The following is a 22779-nucleotide window of genomic DNA, read 5'->3' as shown; positions in this document are numbered from 1 at the left end:
CAGTCTGCTTTCACTCCTCTTCATATCAGCAGTCCAATCCACATCGCACTTGCACTGAACCACACCCTGCACTAACACACAGAGGCAAACCATTCACTCTCTTCCCTACCTCCCAAAGCTGTTTCTTACAGTAGGGAAATGCCATTTTCCTAAAAACGCTATGAATGAGACTCTCCCCTCTGTACTGTGGAGAAGTCATACTCCTGCTCCTTCCCAAAGGTCCCCTGCAGTGCTGGCTCCTCATTAATACCTGCCTGGAATGTCTGAACTCTTTCTTCCCACTCTACCGGACATGTCCTCCTGGTAAAGGACCCACAGCATCTGCCTAATCCTGGCCTCATATGTTCCAGGCCTTTTAATAGTTGCCTCCGAGGAGATTCTCAGCCTGATTTCTCCCTGCATACTCAGAAGATGGAACTGACTGCCACAGGTGTGACTGCGGCCAAAGAGATCTTCAGGATTCAAAGAGGCGCCGGACATTTATAGAGCTCAAACATTTGCAACAGGTCACGCTAACAAAGAGCACTGGAAGGGAGAGAAAGCCTCATGCTTCAGGGATAGAACCAGTTTCTATCTTCTGAGGTCAAGGAGAAGGCCGCTAAAGGGGCTGTTTCATCATATCTGCCACTATAAAGTTGCTTGCTCCTTCTTCTGAAGAACCCAGCACTGATTTGGACCTTGGGTCTGACCCTGCTGAGTTATTCCCATGTGCCCTACCTTCTGCTGTCTCCTTCGTGCCTTAACGCCACCTTCATGGATTGCTCTCTTGGGCAATTAGAACATACCCTAACCTAGTTTCCTACTCAGAAAGACAGTGGCCAGACAAGTCCTTCCTGTAAAATCAATCTGAGCTTTGCTGGGCTCTTGTTAACCACCCTGCACCCCAAAACAAATGGCAGAGGAACTAGCAAAGTCCACACTGAAGAGAAATCATTCTGCGCCAAATCTCATGCACCATCCAGCCCGCTTGGCTGTGAGGGGGTTACTAAGAATCCAGACTGGAGCAAGCAGAAGTTACATGTTCGCTGGCACAGATGGACTGCATAGAGGAGAAAATGGGGATCATGCAGACCGTCAGCTGGGAGCAAAGGGCAGGCAGGGCTCTAACTCCAACTGCTTTTCTTATAGCCATGACATGTACAGTCAGCAGGCATTCTGCAAGTGGTGCCCATGCTGCAGGGCCCCTCTTGGCTCCATGCACAGTGCATGCCAGCAGTAAGCTCCAGAGGCAGACGCCTGGGCAAACCAAGCAAGCTTGTTGGCTCAGTGCTGGCTCCGGTGACCCAGCTGTGGAGGGATTTGCAAGCAAGGTAGCTAGGCACAGAAATGGGCTGGTGTCACCTCCCTCAGCAGCAGTTAACTGGCAAAGAGAGGACACATGGAAGAGAGAGAAATGGCAGGGAAAACAGTGAATTTCTCTTGATCAAATAAAAGTCAGCATATGAGCTGGCCCTTGACTCTTTCCCCATCCTGGGTTGCTTGTTAACCCCTAGTGGTTGTTTCTTCTTTGGGTGATTGGTGAAATCCTTGCTCCCACAGCTCCGCATTCCCTGAAGCAAGCTGGAGCGTATGGGACAATATGCCATGCTCACCTGGCAGCAGTGTCCCCCTGCCCCCCCACCCTTACCTTACTCTTCAGGTGCTCTCATGTTACCAGAAGAAACATTCATTGAATATTCAGGGAAGCCAGGGACTCAAAGGGCAGCAGTCAGTGGCTCCTTAGGGATCTTACAGGTCCCTCCACTTCAGCTGACCCCGTCTCCAGTGCTGACCGCTGGGGGGGTTGTAGTTCATTCCATTGCTGATGCCTCTGGATCTAATATCAGTGCTGGATGGAGAGCTGCAGGGCCACAGTGCCACCCACAGGCTCACAGCAAAATGCCATCCCGCTCCCCTAGGCTTGAGACAACCACAGCTCCAGGGAATTTGCTAAGGAGCCTGAGGCCAGGTCCAACATGGACTCAGCTTGATTCCCAATGGGGCAACAGCTGGTGCCAGCTTAGGTATTTGGACCACCAAAGTGTCTAATCCCAGCCCCTGAGACTTTTCTGTGCTACAACCTTGAATAACGCCATCCATGACAGGAGAGGCACCCTGCAGTTAGTAAAAGACCAAAAACGGTCAGGGCAGAGACCCAAGCAGGAGGTTTGCTAAGAAAGTAAAGTGCCTTATTCCCCTTCCCATGAGTTTTTCCACTGAGCTCAATGGAGCTCCAAGAGAAGCCACGTCACCTTCCCTGCCACAAACACAGCAACAGAGCAGCCCACAAGCCCCTATGGTCACCAAGCCAAGCTCAGTGCCAGAGTCAGGACAATGCAAGATCAACTGGAAACAGAAATATACACAACAAAGAAATGCAAGGTTAACAGCTCTCACAATGGATCTGCAATTCCCTGGAGAGAGAGAGAGACGAAGTGTGCATGTGCACATGCACACACGCACACATGCCCAATCCACAGCAGGCAAGTCTATAACCATTCCTCGGTATAGGGCTTAGTCCTTAAGATTCATATTCCTGAAGGCTAGGTATGAACCATTATGATCATCAGGTCAGACCTCCTGCTGAACACAGACTATAGAATTTTTCCCAATAATGCTTCCATCAAGCCCATAACTTTTCTCTGAGCTGAAGCACCTCTGATAAATGGCCATCTAGTCTCAAATTAAAGACTGCAAGTGACAGAGGGCCTACCACAACCCTGGGTAAGTTTTTCCAGGAACTACTATGGTAAAATCCTAGCTGTAAACAGCCATGCTCTTTACTATGAAGACCTTGGGTTTTAGTAATAAGCCAGGTAACAGACATTGCCAGGCCACTTTACATATCTGGACATCTTATATTGCTGCTGAAACTACATTTATATTGTTAACAAACGTGATCAAGTTAGCACAGTAATATTTCTGGCATACCTGTCCCTAAATTCCCCACTTTTGACATAGCACTGACACAGCAATTTGCACAGCATTTCCCAGCTCCTTGCACAGAAATCATTACAAAAGGGGAAGCATGTGTCTTCACCTGTGCTATCCTTGCTGCTATGTCCAGTTGTTTATCTGAGTCGTCAGTGCCACTATGTGGAGATCTTTATTTGACTATGTATCACTGTTACTAGGCAGGAGAAATTATTTCACTGGGCAACCATTATAAATCACATTCAAATCAAGTTTTAGGATGCCCCATGTCCATCTCGGGTGAATACCCTTTACCAAGCACTGAAAGAGTTCTATAGAGCCCAGGCCTGGAATCTCCTGCAATTTGAAACATGGCCAAAAGTCAGGGTTTTATTTAAAGAAAGACATGAGGTTATGTGGAGGCATTAGACACCAGGAAGTCTGACGTGCTCAGAGAAGTCCTGCTAAGATCAAATGGCTTGACTCTTGGAAAAGCTGTGCTCAGTGGAGCGGGGTCCATGTGGTTCTAGGAAAAGGCATTCCAGGACTTTATCACCACAAGGGGGAACAGATGGTCAGATAAAGGACTTCCATGCAGAAAGCCAATGGATGGGGAGGTGAAGACTGGAAGAGACGGGAAACGTCACTATAGACAATCTTTTCTGAGGTCTGTGCTCCTAGCTTTCTATAGAAACAATGCGACCAGGTTTGAAAAGTCCATCTTTAAAACTGACTCTAAATGTGGAAGGCTATGGAAAGTAAACTGAGACCATCATGGCCAGCTGATCCTTCTGAGATAGCTGGACCAATATCTGCTCTTGGAGCATCCAGACATCCAGGAAGATGAATTCATACCTCACATACTGCAAATGTAGCTCGAGTGTCCATGGGTTTGTACTCTCCTGTCCAATTGAGGGAATTATTGGCAGGGCAGTGTGCTGCGAAGGGACACAACAGCCCAGCAGCCACCTCCATCCTGTATAGAGTCAGACCCCATCAATCAATTACTTAAATATATACAAATTTATTATTACAACAAAACCATTAACGGGTAAGGACATAAATATATATATGTACAAATTTACAAAACAATAAACCCTATACCATATATCCGCATATATACACACACAACCAATTATAATTTAAAAATACAGATGAACAATAGAACAACCCAGAACAAAGGATATTGATCAGGCATCCTTATAACTCTATTAATATACAAACTATTGCTTCAACTTATTCACATAAACTATAAGGCACAGTCTACAAATATAACCACCAATCCTTAGACAACCTGGGTGCCCTCCAGGGCAGGGGCCCCACTCACAAGGTACCACTACAGGAAGGGAGGTGGGAGAAAAGAAAAGGAGAGGGAGAACCCAAAGACTCCTAAGCTCCCCCGCTATCCTCCAGGAGTGGCCCACGTGGTGCCCCTTCATGACCCTGGGGGGGTCCCTCCCCTGTTGGGACCCTCTCTCCAGGGTAACTTACTACTCCACAGTCCTGGAGGATTGCCTCCCATTCTCCAGGCTGAGCTCTGTTCCTGCTGCCCGACTCTGCTGCTGCCAGCCTGGCTTAGGGCCACATGCACCGCTGCGTGTAGTGGGCCCTTCACCTTGTGCTAGAGGTTGGAGGCCCAGACAGCCTTGTGCAGCACCAGGGCTTGGTCTGCTCCCAGACCCTCTGGGCAGCATCATCTGCAGAGCTGCTGTCCCGAGTCACCTCAAGTGGCTCCCAGGGTCTCTCACCCTCCATGCAGTGCCTCCTGCACTGAGCTCCCAGGCTCGTGCTGGGGGTTGTGGACCTGAGCGGCCCCAGGCAGCAGCGGTGCAGTGGGGCAAGTGTATTTGCCTGGGGCCCACTAAAGGGTTAATCCAGCCCTGGATGTAGCCATGCCCATGTTCTCCTATGGGTATTTCCCATGCTTCTGGTCTTTACTAGTTGCCCCCCCCCCACATCATCCTCCCTTTCTGCTACAGATGTCAAGGTGTTTTTAAGCCTTCCTCGGAGGCAGTGGGTGCTGGCTGTAGTAGAGCCTGGGGGCTTTGACTGAGGTGTGGCAGTGCTTCTGCTGGGACCCAACCTAGAGACTCCTGGCTAGGGCGTCTTGCCTCTCTGCTCAGGTTCAGACCCATCACCATAGGTGGAGGTGAGAAGGAATTTTACCCCATGGTCAGACTGGTAGGGACTGTAGGGTTTTTCCACATTCCTCTATAGCAGGGGGCATAGCCCTCTACCCAAAATCTTGAGCATTTATCAATAATATTTCATAAAAGCAGGACATTGGCTGCCATGGTTCCCCTGCTTCATTTGTGCTAGATTAGGGTGTTAAATCTGTTGTGTCAGGGTTGAGGGTAGTGTTATGTAGAGTTTAGATTATAGATTGTATAAAAGGGTTTGGATAGGGACAATCCTGCCTCAGGCAGGGGTTGGACTAGATAGCTACTGGAGGTCCCTTCCAGCCCTGCTTCTCTGCAATAGACTTGCTTCAAATGACTAAGTAGCCTAGTTTCATAAACACAGTTGTTTCTGAAATGCACATTGTATTGTCCTAGGGGACAGCTGCAGCACCTTCAGGGGGCTGCTCAGGTCCCATTTGAACCATCTTTCTGGGGGACTCTCCCCTCTCACCCACCACTTGATATTATGTTTTTATAGCAGAGGGAGGCTGCCCCAGGACTTCCCAAGCTGGACCTCAGCCCCTGGCTAAACTTGATGCCTGGGGGGGGGGGGGGGGCATATATGCTCATCGAGCTAGGCCTCGAGGCTGGAAGGGCCATTCTCACGGCCAGCTTTTGTAGCCTAGGCCCCTTGCACTGGCTTCTGGGTCCCAGCTTTGTCCTGGCCCTCCATTGGCCTTGTCTGCCATACTCTGGGATCCCTAGCTCCCAACATCTGCCCTGTTCTGGGCTTACTACTTCCTCAGAATGCCTTGAGCCTACCCCCAGCAGGACTCTAGGCAAGCATTGCCCCTAAAGCAGTGATGGAACCTCCAAATACCTCATCTTGCAGTCTAATTTGAACTGCAACCAAAAGAGAAGCCCCCAGGCAATAACACTAACTCTCCCTCCTGGGCAATCAAACAGTAACAAATGGAATGACAATACATTACCACTTAAAACATAGGGAAACCTTCCACCCCATCAGGACGGATAAGCAAGCACCCAGAGCAGCCCTCCCTGGGCACTAACATAGCCCCTGCTCTGGGCTGTCTCCCCATAGGCTCACACAACTTGACCAATCACACCCAGGCAGCACAACCTAACAGACCCTCCTTAGCTGCTTCCTGATCAAAAGCTCCCCTCCCCAGTAATTTACAGGACCTGGGTTTATATGATTCCCCCGGCCTCATGCCCTGGTGATCGCCTGTTTCCCAAAGCAGCTGCAGGTGATACCTGATTTGGCTTATTACAGGCAGCCTTGGGGTAACCTTTTGCTGCTGGTCAGGCAGGGCTGTCTGTGTAAACTCCTGGCTCCAGGATGATTTGCTCAAGCCTTCTTATCTCTTAGTTTGCACGTGGGCTTGTCTGGCTGGCAGATCTTGGGGTTTGCTTCCCCCTTCTCAGTAATGGGGTAGGGGCATTGTTACAATGTATTAAATTACTCAGGATTGCAGGAGAGATATATGAAGTACATGCAATAGAAGAGAGACAGACAGAGGGATGCTGGTGGTAAGTGGATGAGCCATCTGAGGCTCAGGAGCGGCAGCCCAGTATCACTGGTAAAGTCTAAGATAAAAGGCAAGAAGTTGATGCTTTTTGCCAGGTACAGACAGACAGGTGGGGGTGTGAGTGACTTCCTAAGGTCTGATACTTTCCCCTCAGAGGGACCTGGGGAAAGTGAAGAGCCAGGCCTGCCTATATTTCAGGTCTTTTATCCTGAAGAATTCCAAAGCATTTTTAGACTCCCCTGCTACATGCAGCAGTCCAACTCACCTCATCCTAACACCTGATCAGGGCAGGAGATATTAACGCCACTGCACCTGACAGGTTAGGTGGATTGGAAGAGAACCATTGGAGCTGGTGCACAGGACATGGACATTATATCCTCACTTCATAGGGGTCTTTAATGGTGGCAAGTGGTCAGGAGCTTTGAGTGCCAATAGAAAAGATCATTTTCTCTGTGGCTTGGAAAGAGCCTGGGCTGTCCATCTGCAGATGCCACTTCAATTCTGTGGCTGAAGCAGGCTCCTGTGTTCCCTGTGTGGTATCTACCTGGGAGGATTTGTGGAGTAATGCCTTTCCAGGACACGTGGAGTCTATGGGAACCAGAGAGCCAGTTGGGCGGGCGGGAGGGCCACTTAAGAGAGTTTTGGTGAGCGGTCAAGGGCCATGCGCCTGCCCCACAACAGCTCACCAAAACTCCCTAAGTGGCTGTGCTCAGATGAGTGGTTAGGATGAGGCTGTGGACAGGGACATGCAGAGAGTGGATCATGGCTCTGTCCTGGGCCCTGACCCCAGGGTCTTCATGGAGACTGTCTGGGACCCAAGCACGCAGGGCGTGTGGCCAAGTGGATAGGATGGGGCTGTGGGTGGGCAGGGAGCTACATCTTGAAGCAGGACGGGTGGGCAAGATTTTGGGGGTGTCAGTGGCAGTGCAGGGCTGGGGCCCAGGGCAGAGCCACAATCTGTCTGTGCACATGGAACTGGTACCTGTTGTGGGGTCTTGCAGGCACTCAGCCCCATGCTATCACTGCCCTGTAGGGTGACCACCCATCCTAATTGGGTGGGACAGTCCTGAAATGGGAACATCAAGTCCCGGTCCTGGGCTGCATGACTCTGGGACAGCATTTGCCCCAGATTTGCAGTGTTGTACAGGAATCCAGGTTTGGGAACTATGGATTTCCCCTTGCAGGCTGCTTGGGGCTGCTGGGAGCGAGACGCAGAGGATGCCATGTGCATGTGCGTGCCTGCACACATGCACATGATGGGGAATACAGCCAGGCAGCGTGGAGAGCAGCTCCCTGCAGATAAGTCTATAATAGAGAGGTTGCAGGGAGGAGGGGAGGGAGGCAGATTGAGGCCTCCATGGTGAGGGAGGGAGTGGGGCAGGGCCTGATGGAGTTTCCCAGCTAGGGCAGTGCATGGGCGCTGGGGACGGGAGTGGGACAGAGCCATGGGAGGCTTGTCCAGGTGGTGGGGGGGTTGTGGTTCCCTGCCACTGTGTGCACTCCCAGGAGAGCATGGGGGAACACATGACCCCCTCAGATTTGTGTATGGGGTGGGGGTAGATGTGGGCTGCCTGCTGCATGCTCGGGGCTCCCCACCTTGCTGCCCTCCTCCCCAGGAGCCCTGCGCTGGCTGCGCTGTCATGGTGAGGTTTCCCCTGCCTGCCCAGCAGCAGTGAGGGAGGCGACATGGAGTTGTGCCCCATGCTGCTGCTGCTAGGTGGGCAGGGGCAGCTGCAGGGCTCCTGGGGGGAAGACAGCAGGCTGGGAAGCCTCAAACCCACAGTGGGCAGCCTGCATCCGAGGGACCCACCACGGGCCGAACAAAAATCCTTGGCAGGATGGATCTGGCCCACAGGCCATTTTTTGCCAACCCAGCCCCTGTTTGATGCTGCACAAGGACCCCTTCCCTCCCCTTTGGGTTGCACACCCCATTATCCTGGGCTCCACCCTTAATTCACTGCACCTCTCCAAAGGGAGCCTCCACAGCCACAGCAGTAGGATTCACCTCAAGTGAAAGGTATAGAAAAACCCTCAAAGTGAACAGAAACAGAAATTCATAAGGCAGAGATCATACCGGACATGCCCTCCTCTGTGTAAATGCACAGCTGTATTTCCATTACATAATGCAGACCTTCAACAGCCAGGGGCTTCCAGATCTGGCACTACCATTGGGTCAGCTTGCCTACACTACAAAGACTTTCCAGCATAGTCAGCTAGCCCAGTCCATCCTGCAGGTGGAGACCCTGGCCACAGCAGCAAGAGGAATTCCTTCATGTAGTTAAACCACCTCCCTGAACATCTATGCTAACAAAAGGGCCTGTTTTCTGGTAAGATGCATCTTACAGGTGGCAGTGCACTGGTGTAGCTGTGGTGGTTGGGGGCAGTGATTTTTTTTCTCACCACTAACCAGCATAGAGATCTTAAGACAGGGTTATATTAAGTATTTACAAGGCTTCTGTTACCACAGACTCTGAAAACTGGTGTTTCATGATTATCCTCACTCAGGCCTAGGAAGGCAGGGGGGAGCTATCATCTCTGCCTTCCATACAGGGAAACTGAGGCAAAGAGGAAGTCCGTAGCACTACAGGGACTTGAACTTAACTCTCCTGACCCTAGGGTGCTGTCCCATCCATTGAGCCACCCTGGATGAACAAACAGAAGGCTGGATTTGCCCTAAGATCCAGACACTGTAGGTACTTCAGATGCCTGGATGGGCTTTGAGCTGGCTTCTACTTTACTGCATGCACATAGCCTACTACACATACTCATTGCATGGGAGCTTGTACAGTAAATCAACCCCAGAGAGGGTACACTTCATTTCAGTGCAAGATCTTACTGGCAAATGCCTCTAATCTCAGATGAATGAGTGACCGGTAAACTCAATGAAATCCCCAGCATTCAGAAACCTCTGCATGCCCATGTTACTGGGTCTGATGAGGAAAAACAAGAGAAATCAGACAAACAAGGCTGCAATGAAATGGAAAGGGAGAGCTGCCACTGAGATTGTGGCATGAATGCTGCCAGCTGCAGAGGCTTCCATATGTTATAGAGTGAATTATAGACACATCAGCTGGCAGGGACCACTTTGCCCTGCACTTTGAAGAGTCACACTCAGGCTGCAGGGCTCAGTAGAAGGTTTAGTCTTTATTCATTCACCTTCTGAGGAGGTAAGACAGCATGGCAGACAATAGTCCTTGGTAGGACTGAAGCTCAGTGCAGCCATCAGCATTGTATAATGATGTTTAGCTTAGCATTGTGGGTGGGAGACAGCAAAACACTGGGGGAAAAGGACTTCATAACCAGGAAGTCAGGGACCACTGGGATGCAGAATGGCTGTTACCTCAAACTTGGCATCCACAAAATGGAGCAAGTCAAAATAGTAGCCACTTCAAAAATGTGTCCACCAAAAGTTGGGGTTTGTTGCTGCTTTTACAGATTATGAAAGTGGAACCTTTTAGACTAGCAGCTTAGGTCCTGCGGTGGCCAACTGTCCATGTGGCCCAAGTTATTAAACAATTTACTAAATAAGCAATAGAGAAAAATTCCACAAAACAGAGATGAGCAATTGTAAGGGCTTAAGGACCCAGGAGCAATCCATAGCATGGTTTTACAAAGAAGTTTTCTTGGGCAGAGTCCATTGGGGCTTTTTAAGTGTAGGTAGCATTGGTAGGAGACAGACTATGAATTTCAGTACACACCTGTCATAAGACTAGATTTTCAGAAGAGCCCAGTCCCTGGGCTCTGCTATATTTCTCTGAGAAGCCGTCCCTGTGTCTCACAAAATCTTACACTCCACAGCCACAGCATCCAATCTTGACTGGCTCAGGCACCATATAAGCAGTCAACACTCACTAAAGATTCATCACTGCATCTGCATCCCTAATGAACTGTAGCAAACACATGAGTCCAATGGAAAAGAAATAATGCAGGACACCATGGGCAGATGTTTGGCAAATTTCCATCATTGTGTCACTGGTAGATGGTCTATGGATGTTCTTTATACAATGCAGTCCACACAGTAAAGAAAACAATTAGCTCTGATGACATTTTCTGCAAAGGGCCACAAGCAATATACTGAGGAGCATTTATGTGACTCTTGAGCCTCAGTCAGAGCTTCACTGCTATAACACGTGAAATCTACCCTACACCAAGAGCCTGGGACCTGCGGAGAAGGCACCATTTCAGATACTGGAAAGTGGTACTTCCACAATGACAGCCTCAGCCCTGTACTGGATCTAGCACAACAGCAAGTGCTACCCAAAATGAATGCAAGGTTCAAAATTCAAATTGGTGTGTGTATGAATTCTAGCTCAGAAACCAGGACATGGCTTAAAGGACTCCAAACAAAAAAAAGCATCAAGCATGAGAAAAACAACCAAATATCAAGGCAGGGAAATGTTTTGTGTTCAGCCACTTCTTCAGGGTCTGGGTGGAGGGCAGACACTTCCTGATCAGCAGCAGTGATCGTCAGTGAGGTGAACAAGAGGAACAGGAAACCCAGAAAGAAACAAAAGGGATGTTGTATGGGAATGGGCCAACCCCACCAAGGAACAAGAATCTAAAGGGGAAGAAAAAATCTAGCAGGTGATAGGGCTGAAATAGGACTGCAAAAAACAAACTCACAATGGCAGCAAAACATGGACAGTCCAGGCAAGTAGCACACTGTGGAACATGAATGTAGTCTTCTCTCCCCCTCTGACTCCAGACAGGCTGTGTCAGCAGTCTGTTCAGCTTCAGGCAGGCCCTGCCAGCAATGCTGCATTTGCACAAGGGGAATCCTGCCCTGTGACTAGGGTTCCTAGGCACAATGGTGGTACAAGTAAGTACATTAAAATAGTTTGGCCCAGGGCAGCCCACACCATTGATACCACTTCCTGCTAAGGGCAGACCATGTTGGCAATACAGCATTCAGCTCCGATCAGGACACAGCCATGCTGTAGCTCAAGGCCTAGAGCTAATTGGAAATTTTTCAATGATACATCTTTTTCTATGGGGAAATGCTGATTTGTTGACACAGTTTTCTTCAGGAAGGTTTCTCAGGTCTGGGAAGAAATTTCTTCTGGTCATAGCTGCCCAGAAATAGCTGGGGGTTAGAGCACAGGCACAGGAGATAACTACCCGAATACTGACTGGATCTCCTTCCAGGAAACCACCCAGCTATCATCTCTTTTGGGATGGGATTGTCTCTCTTTTATTAAAAATGTGTTGCAAGGTCCAGTTTTCATTCAACCAAGTGTTGAAACCTCAGCATTTTTCATGACATGGAATTCACACTTACCAGCCAGTCCTATGCAGGATTAAAAAGATGGAGAAAAATGGCATGTATTTACAAGGGCAACCAGACTGCTAAGGAGACAGGAGGCTTGGATATGTAAGGAGTAGCTACATATTGCCTGAGAGCTTTGAGAGCCTACAGACAGAGGACAGGGGTCCATGGCAGAGGCAGAGGAAGTCTTTTAAGCAGGTTCACAGCAGGAGGACTAGGAAGAATGCAATAACATTGATAATGTAGAAGGAGTACCTAAAGACTTTTCCCAATAGCAAAATCTCCAGTTTTGAAATAATTCCCCTCAAGGGGAACCAAGGACAACCTATTCCCTGGGGCTTTAATATAGATGCTCAGACAGTTGCAAGGGATAGTCCTGACCTGAGCAGGAAGCTGGGTTGGATGGCCTCCCTTCCAGCTGGATAAGGTCCCTTCCAGCCCTACTTTCCTACGATCCAAAGACTGGACAAAGCCCTAGAGAACTGGATTGTAAGGTCCCAGTCCCAGGAGACAGGCTAGCTGGGATCTAGAAGATCTTTTCTGTCAGTGCCCATCTCTGTACGTTTGGCCAAGGAAGGTGAAGCCAAGTGGCAAACTGGAATGTAAGATGCTGCACTGGTTCCACTGGGGCTGCTGTGCCAGGATGAGGAGTAGCTAAGTAGTCCTTAGATCTAAGCCCATTTCCTCCTCACGCCGTAAAATCCTGGGTTACCAGGTTGAAGACATTGCTCTCCATAGATGACTGCCACTTGCCCCAGTTCCTCTTGATCTCAGCCTGGACCTGCAAAATCATACCAGGGAATCATGAGAGATCTGTATTGAAAAGAGCTTATAGGCCTTATCCCCACACTGGGCCCCTTGTGCACCCATGGGAAATGGAGATCAGAACCAGGACTAGGGCCACAGGGAGGTTCAGGATTTGCTGAACTTTATAAAAAGCTTCAGGTAGAGAAGGAGGGGGTGTCAGGGATACATATTACTGCCAGAGTTTGGAAGGGCTTTGTTTACTATCCTTTTAGAGGTGCTTTGGTAAAGTAAATAAACTCAGTTGGGTTGCACGCCAGGACTGGGAATTTCTGTAATCACCCAGGCAAGCAGGCGGTCTGCACCAACCAGTCATCTGGGAGCACAGGATGAACTCCAAGTTATAATGGCACAGTCTCTGTGTTGGCTACTGCACTGGGAGTTTAATTTGAATTGACTCCAGCTCTGCTGAGCCTGAGGAGAACTGGGTACAGTGGACATATGTGTGTGAGATTATAGGCATGTTTGTATCGGCACAAAGGTGTATGAGGATTTGCACACATGAATGAATGCAAGTGCTTGTGGTGCACATGGATATGTTTATGTATGTCTGTGTGTACATGGCTGTATATGACCAGGTGTGTGCTCGTGGGTCAATCTGGTAGTAGATGTGTGTATGTATGTGTAAGCATGTGTGCAAACATACACACACAGTAGTGTAGTAGGTGTCACTCACCTCTCCATTCAGAAAGCAGTACAGCAGAGCGACCAGGAACCCCTGAAATATGAACAGAAGGGAAGACATTTAACATAGACAAGATGTGGCTGGACTTCATACTCTTTGACAGCCCCAGATTAAGGTGCTTCCAGGAAGGGAGGTGGGACTCTTCCCTGTAACCCACCTGGCTCAGCTCTGGCTCTGGAAAGCAAAGGAGTTTTGAATCAGCTATCCTGTATACAAATTATGTCCATTAAGCAATGGCAAAGAGGGGTGCTGTGGTGTGGCCTGCAGGAGACCATTGATATTTTGCCTTTAGCTGCTTATTTAAAAAGAAGGGCCATCTGGCACAGCCATCACTGATGGAGGAAAGCAATTCTAGGTCCTGCAGATGGGTGCCTTGGGGCACTGTTCTCCTGTGGTTGCCAAGATGGCTGCATTGGAAAACAGTTCTTCCTGTTGTATTCCACACTGGTGGCCAGAAGGGTGGAAAAGAAGCCAGGCCCTCGATCTCAGTGCCTGGGGGCTGAGATCCACAGAATCTTTGGGGTTTGGTGGTTGTGGCACAGCTTAGTGATAAGGGAACTCTCCTGAAAGAAAGGAAGCCTTGGGGACTAGTCCCTGCTCCAGGGACTGTTGGTGTACTACACTGACATGTCATTGGAGAAAATGCATACAGAGCACTAGGAGCAGGGACCAGAACTCAGGACTTCCTTGTTCCACAGGAAAGCCCTCATTACTAGGTGATGCAGTCGTGCTTACTCATTCTTCCTCTGAGCCCATGGGACTTGCATCCTCTTCTGACTAGTAGCCCACTTCAGAAGGCCCAGGGTACTATCCAGGCAAGTGGGAGATAAGTGTTTGAATGCCCTCCGGCAGCAAAGGACCTAAAGCTCAGGTCTCCTATTTTATAGGCAAATGCTTTAACTGCTAGACAGTTATCTAGCACCTCCTCCAGCTCTAAATTTTAATGAGGATAGCCATGGCTGCTGGGCTTAGGGCTGGACTCATTGCTGTCAGCTTGCATTTGACATATTCCAGGTTCAGCTACTGAAACAGGACTCTGGAGATTTGGGTGCAGGGATACCCAGGGTGTGAACCTCAAGTGGCCTTTTGTGTGGGATAGGTGCTGAGGTGGTCAGCTCTGCTCAGAGGGCAGCACCTTTGGGCATGGGCAGGATATTAAGCACCAAGTACCTTTCCTCATGAAAACTTAGGTGCTACAGCCTCCCAGGTGGCTGAGCAAGGACATGGGTTTGCCATGGATGAATCACTCAGACACAGGTCCCTAAATTCCACCTGAGGTAATCAAATGCTCTTTTGGATCTAATCTCAAATAGATTCCAGAAAGCACCTTGCTTCTCACCCTTATCAGCTTCTGTGAATCTCTACTGGGAGGCTGAGTTTTAACTCCTGTGTCTTCAGCCCCCTCTCCTTCTTGGGAGAGCTGCAAAACAACTGATAAAGTCCACATGGCCCCTATGGCATGGCCACCAGATCTGGAATAGGCACTGCTGGGTCCTCTTGTTTCCTGACTCTGCAATTGGAAAAGTCCCATGCCTCTTTCTTACGAGACTTCTGCCAGTGAAGCTGTCTGTGTGTCACTCCAACCCTGCACCCGGTGACTTGAAGCTCAGGTAAGGTTGTCCTAGCTGGCAGGGAAGGAAGTGCAAGGAAAAGAGGGCCAGGAGCCACAGGTTATGAGTTCCCAGCATGTGGCTGGGCCAATGCTGCACTGTATTCCTGTGCACTGCCTTGGCCACATGGGTGAAGCTGGAGTGACTCCTGCCCAACCCAGCCATATGTTGGGGACTCAGGGTGGAGGAGGGTGCGCAAGGAGAACAAGGGGAACAAAATTTAGGTTGCTCTAACCTTTGTTCTCTCTGCCCAGGGGTGGGCAATTATTTGGGCCAGAGGGTCACTTAGGGAGTTTTGGTGAACTGTTGTAGGGCAGGGCTGGGGGTGGTAGGGGCAGGGGCGGTGCTGACCCGGCCCATGACAGCTCAACCAACTCAACTGAAATGGCCCTCCAGCCCAAATAATTGCCCACCACTTATCTACAGAATATTGCTGGAGGTTAGTCACAACCTGCTGCCAGATCTACCTGTAGTGATAGGGTGGTATGCCATTATGTTCATGGCACTCAGATATCTCCTTAAATTGCTGGGTTTTTGAAATTTTGTATTTGTTATAATTTTTAAAATAAAAAGACTCTGTGGTGCGTTAGCCTGCATTGCATCCCCTCCCCCTTGCTCATGGGAAGGGCCTTGTGGGGTACAAAAGGGGACTGTAGGTCCATGGCATAAGGAGAAGGATGCTGGGCACAAGGCTCCTATGGTGGCTTGTGCAACTGCCCTGCAATGTCCCTCCTGCTGTCCTTGTACAGATACCTGATAGGAGCCGAGGACCAGTTCAAAGTAGAGTCTTGCTTCAACGCCAATGTGTTCAGGGAACAGGGCAAACACCACATAGTGAACCCCAAAGAGGGGGATGAGAAGCAGTGTGGATTTTGTGAGTCGCCTAGGAAGAAGCAAAGCAGTAATCAGGGGCTGACTATACACTCAGCACTATATTTAGTCACAGGAGGAAAATGCTCCCCCTCCCCATGCACACTGGGGAACCTGTCCAAGCTGCTAGGAAAGCACAGAAATAAAATACTACCGCTGTCCTTTCGACATGTAGCTGATGGAAGCAGTGCTCCATCTGCTGCAAGACAAGCATCACTTCCTGGCCACTTCCCCTGCAGCTGCAAAAGTGGCCCAAGGCTCCAGCTAGCAACACCCACCACCCAGAAATGGGACCCAGTTTTCCCTTATTACCATTCTCTGTGCACAACTTCCAAAAGGCACACAGTCCCTAACAGCTGGGCCCAATGGGCCCTGAACGGGTGTAATCTCTCACTGCCTGGTTCTGCCAGCCATCATGAGTGAAGGCCTGATACTAATGTCTGACCAGGGCTCTGATTCAGCAAGGTACAGAAGCTCCTGCCTGACTTAGCACACAGGACTCATCCCATTGACAGCCATTCATTGGGATGTCAACAAATGGGAAATGAATGATCCTAGGGCTGAGGAACCTGCCTCCCAGGAAGAGACAAGCAGAACTCTGTCTGCCTAGTTTACCAGGAGAAAGGAAAAAAGTGTCATAGTCATGGTCTATCACTCAGCATGGAGCAAAGTTTTCATTGAGAACTGGATTTTTTAAAGTAGTGGGAAAAAGCAGAGCAAGATCCAATAATGAAAAGCAGAAGTTGGACAAGTTCAGACTAGAAGAAGGTCCACATTTTTAACACCAAGGATAAGGAGTACTGAAACTTTCCTTGGCCAGGAGGTGGATTTTCTGTCACTTGGGGGTCTTTGAATCAGGTTCAAATGTCTCTTGCCAAAGGACAGAGGACAGCTCAATGGGCTGGATACAGGGATCACCCAGGTGAGATAAGCTTGAGTGAGGTTCTCTGGCCCCTACCATGCAGGAGGGTGAATGAGGTCATAATGTTCCCTTCTGACTTTAAAATCTATGGATGAAATTCCTCTGGGCCTCTGTACCTTGCTGAACCAGGGCTTTGATGAGTGAGAGACATCAAAGGCGGAAGAGAGGGTGATAGTGGCAGAAATAAAGGACCTGGGGGTTTGCATCTTCTTGATAGGTTTGATCCCATTTCTAGAGGGTCTTGTGCTTTCCCTGAAGCAAAGTTTTAAGGAGACAGCGGCAGATGACAGAGAAGGCAAAAATGTTTTATTCCCATTTAAAAAAAAAAATTCTACCTATATCTTATTGACACAGCTGCAGCAAAAGTGATTAGAGCGTGACGCTCACTGTGGACGCAGCCCTTAGGGAGGACTCAAAAGTGCCTTTGCTAGACACGGAATCAATTGGGTTTGATTTAACAACATTACAGCTGGCGATGGCTGGAAAACTACATATTGAATGTGCGCTGGTGAGAATATTGTTATGATTACAGGTGCCATGTAGGGCTCTCAAACATTATTCATGTGAGGTGTCCTATTTTGCAGGAATATTCCCTTGAACTCAATGGGACACCTCAAATGAACAGAGAAGGCAGGGTCAAGCCCTCTAGAAGAACCTAAGAGCCTTTTCCTTTGTGTGATACTCACCTGAGTGCAGGTAACTAAGTATGTGCTGGTGGGTTCGAGGTTGGTAAATAAATTAGGGTTTGTAAGCTCCACAGACCCAACAGTACTGGAGTCCTTTATCTCTTTGTTTTTATTTACTTAAAAAGAATCAAATCCAAAAACATTAGCACAATTAAAATTGTTGAACAATTAAAATCTTGAAAGTCAGGAAACGCAAGAGTTAAAATCCCAGCAATAGCATTAACCCCATGTCACACACACATCTATTCCTGTTGAAAGTACAGTATCACATAAAATATACAAGCTGTGCCCTGGACCTGGGCAAGGGCCATTGTGGGAGCATTCATCTTGGAGCTCCTGATGTGCAGTGACTTTAACCATCCTTAAGATGGCACTTAGGGAAGTGCATTTAGACCTTACACTCTAAAGTCTCTGCTGTGCCCATGATCCCCTTCACACTGGCAATTTATTGGTGGGAGAGGATGATGAGCTACAGCTCTTGATTCTCTTGATTCTCTGGCATAAAACCCTAGTGTTAGGATAGCACCTTTCTTGAGTTATGACTACAGAGTATTTTATGTTTTGGTCAAAATGACTGGGCCTGAGGTATAGTTCAGTACAGCTCCACTGCAATAGATAATGATTTACCCTAGCTGAGGCACTGATGATACAGTCTGCATTTCATGGGAGAAGAGACTGCACAAGCTCAACTCTTCTGCAAACTTTGGGATGCCTGGATCATACACAAGCATGACAAAAAGCCACTGTCCTAGGGACATACTAGCCTTTGGGATCAGGCATGACTGTGGAGAGCTGGCCATGCCAGTCCAATCTGTGGGACATTGTAACAGGGTCCTCCCCAGGGGTGGCCACAAAGCCTCTGGAGCCCCCTTAGCTCTTGTCACCTCTGCTGTCTTTGGGGTCATCTCTCTGTCAACTCACCTGCCACTCCCTTTTTGAAAAGGAAGGCTGCCCAAGGACTCCCCAAGCTAGATCTCATGTTCATGAGTAAAGGTACCCTTATTCATCACTTTAAGAGCTAATTACATGGCCTCTTCATCTCCCCTTCTCACTACATCCAAGCCTCCCTAGTTCAGGCCTGCATTCTCCTCTATCCTTCCTGGGCTCAGGCCTCTGCCTCCTTCCACCCATGCCTGGGCACTTTGTCCATCTTGGTTACTTCCAGCCCTTGGTCCCTGACCCTGTTTCCACCTCTCAGAGGCACTGGGTCCCTGGCCCTGTCTGTACCCTCCTCTGGGCTGTGGGTCCCTGCCCCTGTCAGTCTCCGGTTGTGGTCCTCCTTGGCATTTGACCTCTCTGCTTGTGCCCTGGCCCTGCTTCCTAAGCTAATTGAGACCTGACAGGCTATAGGTCCCCAACCCTGGCTCTTACCTCTCACAGGCTATGGGTCCCTAACCCTGGCTGTGGCCCTGCTCCTTGGCCTTGGCCCCTATCCCTCGGGCTCTGGCTCTGCTCCCATGCCAGTTGAGCCCTCCATTGACCCTACACTCTCAGCCCCTAAACTGCCAGTCTTGCTTACCCCAGCTCAGATATTAATCAGAAGCCTTATTGCAGCCTTGCTGCTCAGAAGCAATTCCCTCCACAGCTCTCAGGGCTAGACTGCCTGCTCAGCTCAAGCCCTGGGCTCAGATTCTTCTGACGCAATTACTTTTGATCATGTGGCTCCTAACTGCCCCCCTACCATATCTGCAGGATGCATCCCTTAAAGCAGCAGGAGCACCAAGCCTCCTGCTACAAGCATGTTGAGGTTTCAATCCTTCTTTTCATTCCAAATTAGAACAAAAACCAGATTTGAAATATTTTGTGAAAGAGAACATATGCCAAGCTGGCTAATAGTCCTGTGGTTACAGCACTCACCTGGGAAACAGACTAATTTTCATGTCAGTGCTCTGCCTGATTCCGGGCATGGACTTGAACCTGGTCTCCTACATCCCAAACAAGATCTCTAGCTAGTGGGTGGTGTACCCAAATGCCCTCTCCCGCTGTCCTGGTGGAGATGTTCCACTTCCTATGAATAATGAGCTTGTCATTGGTGACAGAGATGGATTCCATAACTCTGTGCTCAGAATATTATTCACATGTGCTTGAAAGACCAAGGTTCAATCCCTTTGCTCTTCTTGATTCAGACCAGAGCCTGGAACCTGTGTCTTCCACATCCCTGATGAGTGCCCCAAGTACCAACCCACTGGCTAGTCTGGAGCCTCTCAATACATCTGGTTTTGTACAGAAATTCCATGCTAGACTCCAGAAACCTTCCCAGGCACAGCACCACCAAAACCTATGAAGGTTTCTGTGAAGAGTTCTGGTTTCAATGAATTTACAGCAGAAAAGCACAACCAGCTCGTGTCTTCAGTGTGGGAAGTAATGACACTTCCTCAGGCCCCTAAGACATGAGCCTGACTGAGCCAAGATGGGTTTAACCAGCCTGCACAAAAGGAAACCACAGCACTAGGGCAGGGGGAATTGGCCCTTTACTCACATATACTGCTGCTTGTAGTTCTTGCCAATGTCGGGGGACCGAATCTTCTGCACTAGCATTCTGATCACGTTCAGGAATATGAGGAAGTTCACCTTCAGAAGGGAGAGAAAACAATGTCTCAACTTCTGACAAGCCAATGTCATGCACCATCCCACACAGTAGCCTCTCCTGTCCCCTGCCAGGGTCAGAGCCCTTTAAACCCAGCCCTCTCTGAAGAACTGCAGGACTCAGAGTGGGTTTCTGTCCTGCTGTCCTTGCTCTACTTGCTGTGCCACCCATGCTGCTACAAAACAAAATACAATACAGCATACTCACAAATATGGCAAAGAGAATGGGTCCCTTGATCACCCACCAGTACAGACTGGCGTAATCATCCCAGCACCTAGGAGAGAGCAGGAGTCACCACAGCAGTGTTGCCAACTTGTATGGATTCATCCAGATGTGGGTCCCCCTCACATGGGGAGCTGTTATGAACCACTCTACCTTCACCCAGTCACAGAGCAGAATGGCAATGTTAATTCTCATATGGGACTGGGTCCCTCCAGCATTGCTTCTGAGCCTTTCCTGCCAGGGTCCTGTTTGAATCCAGCCTAGCAGTTGAATTAACAGTGGTTCCCATCTGATGGCTGTTTCATGGCACCTGTATGAGCTGAGCTTAGTGAATTTTCTATCCCAGCTCACAGGCTGCAAACACCTCGCCATGCTTTGCACAAGACTATAAGCTCTCGGGGAACACGTTTGTGTTTGTGTGTGCATACAAACATATGAGTGTGCACATGCACGTGCACACAGTGCCTAATCCAATGGGATCCCAATCTTAGTTACCTTCAATAATGAGAGATTGAACTCTCCAGCAGAAGCAAACCGAAGTTGTCTCTCTCCTGACCATTTTACAAGAACTAGCATCCATATGCAAAATGGGTCTAGGAGTGCAGAGGGCTTAAAAGTCACAGTACAGACCAAAAACTGTCAAGTATTGTATTTCCTTTAAACAAAATGTCATGATTTGGGGACAATCTTATAGATTCTTTTAAACAGCGTTAGACTTCATGTTTCAAGGTTGGGGTTGGTGACACTTGAAGAGGTCCCTGGTAATCCAGTCCCAGGAAGAAGGGACACTGAAGGTACAAGGAAATGAAATGTGTGATGGGTGCTCTCTAAATTGTAGAGCAGGGGGAAAGGAAGGGCCTGAACAATCAGGGGAAGAACATGGATCTGGGCAGCATTTCTGTGGACTGGTGACTGAACGTGGCCTAGATTGGCAGGTGGATTGGGCAACGGGCATGATGGTCACACATCTACCACTCTGGAAGTCACACTACTAGTCTTCCCCTGTGGAAGCAGAAATTCTCATAGAGAAAGGCAGCTCAGTCCACAGGGAAAGGCCACTGCTGACCTGTCAGGGAGCCCTGGCCATTATCAGCACTCCTTAGCCATTCTCAAGCATCCCTTATTCTCAAATTAGGGAGAAAATAGTAAATCATACCTCCTCCACCCAGCTTCCTAGCAATGTAAACCAGTGTCATCCCTGTTTTGCAGTCAGGAGAGATGCACAGCTGGATTCTCCAGATCACAGCAACCTGTTGACACTGCTCTGGCACTTACGTTCACTTGCACCTTTCACCCCTTCTTGTGACCCTTGTGTGATTGGGAATCTGGCCCAGTGCATTTCAGCAAGTGCCTGTGTGCCCTCATGACAAGAGGCTTTTCTTTGCCAAGTTACAGCCTTTGGTTGTGTCCCCCAAGCAGTAGGGGCGGAGGGGTGTTGACAGAGGTCTCTATCCTCAGGAGTTTTGTGATGCTCATCCTGGACTACTTGAATCCCCAAGGACCTGTGTTCACTTGGGACTTCCCTGGTTCAGACTGGCCATAAAGGGGAGACACTTACCCTTTGTTGTCATATTGCAGCCGGGTAATGATCCACACACTCACTGTGAGCAGAGGGACACCTTTAAGGGAAAGAGCCCAGTTACTCTCCCACAGGAAATCGGCAGTGTCTAATGAGTGAGCAGAGAGCTATTAGGCCCCCTGCCCTGGCCACTCATTGCCCTGGGGAGACCCACCTCCATCCCCAGATTTGGGCACTCCAGTCTCATGGCTGCTAGTTGTTGGCATTGGCATCACAGCCTCAGGAAGCTGATGCTAGGACAGGGGAGGGCAATTATTTCAGGCAGAGGGCTGCTTACTGAGTTTCAGCAAGCCATCAAGGGCTGCATGACAGGCAGCCAGGGGCAGATATATATTAATTTTCTAAATTTTTTAGGGGCCCCGTGGGCCAGATAGAATGGCCTGGCAGGCCGCATCCGGCCTGTGGGCCGCATTTTGCCCATCCCTGTGCTCAGAGGCCCCAGTTGCTGCTGCCACAGCCAGGGAGTGTGGGGCTTTTCTTCTTTTTTTTAATTCCTGGGATGCTGGGGCTGACGGGGCACCCATCAGGGGCGATCGAGGAACAGGGACTGCATGGGGGGTTCTGCCATGTGGCCCTAGAGCCCCTGCCAGAGCCAGTGAATGCATTTTTTTTTTTTTAAGGGCAGGGAGGCTGGGGCTGGGCAGGGCAGGGCAGCCATGGGGGCTTCTCCTGTGGCTCTCCCTGCCCAGGCAGAGGCAGGCACAGCCAGAGGAGCCGTGGGAGAACCTGCAGCTACCTGGCTGTGCCTGCCTCTCCCTGGCCGATCCAAATCAGCACTGAATCAGTGTCAAATCTCCAATTCTGATTCAGTCGAATCAAATGGGGACAGTGATTCAAATCACCAAATCAAATCACTGTCCTCCAAATTGGCCGAATCTGAATCAAATACTTCCCTATTTGCATAGGCCTACTACTTACCTGTCTAAAGCTGGAGTTAGATTTGGGTCAGCAAGGCAGCAGAGAGGAATAGCTTTGACCTCTAGTTG

General features: G+C 49.3%; 1 protein-coding gene across 1 annotated transcript in view; it reads right to left on the bottom strand.

The window, feature by feature from the left end:
* Positions 1-5015: 5015 nt before the first annotated feature.
* LOC102577250 (vasoactive intestinal polypeptide receptor 1) overlaps positions 5016-22779 on the bottom strand; it is a 41514-nt gene continuing 23750 nt past the window's right edge. Inside the window, exons 8-13 of the mRNA XM_006274784.3 lie at positions 21773-21833; positions 20200-20266; positions 19885-19976; positions 15681-15810; positions 13309-13350; positions 5016-12609 (exon numbers count right to left, since the gene is read on the bottom strand). Coding sequence (XP_006274846.1) covers positions 12517-12609; positions 13309-13350; positions 15681-15810; positions 19885-19976; positions 20200-20266; positions 21773-21833 — 485 coding nt within the window. The 3' untranslated portion in view covers positions 5016-12516. The remainder of the gene's footprint in view (positions 12610-13308; positions 13351-15680; positions 15811-19884; positions 19977-20199; positions 20267-21772; positions 21834-22779) is intronic.

This window comes from Alligator mississippiensis, chromosome 4 (genome assembly GCF_030867095.1).
Source record: "Alligator mississippiensis isolate rAllMis1 chromosome 4, rAllMis1, whole genome shotgun sequence".
NCBI lineage: Eukaryota > Metazoa > Chordata > Crocodylia > Alligatoridae > Alligator > Alligator mississippiensis.
This window is presented reverse-complemented; position numbering and strand designations above follow the sequence as displayed.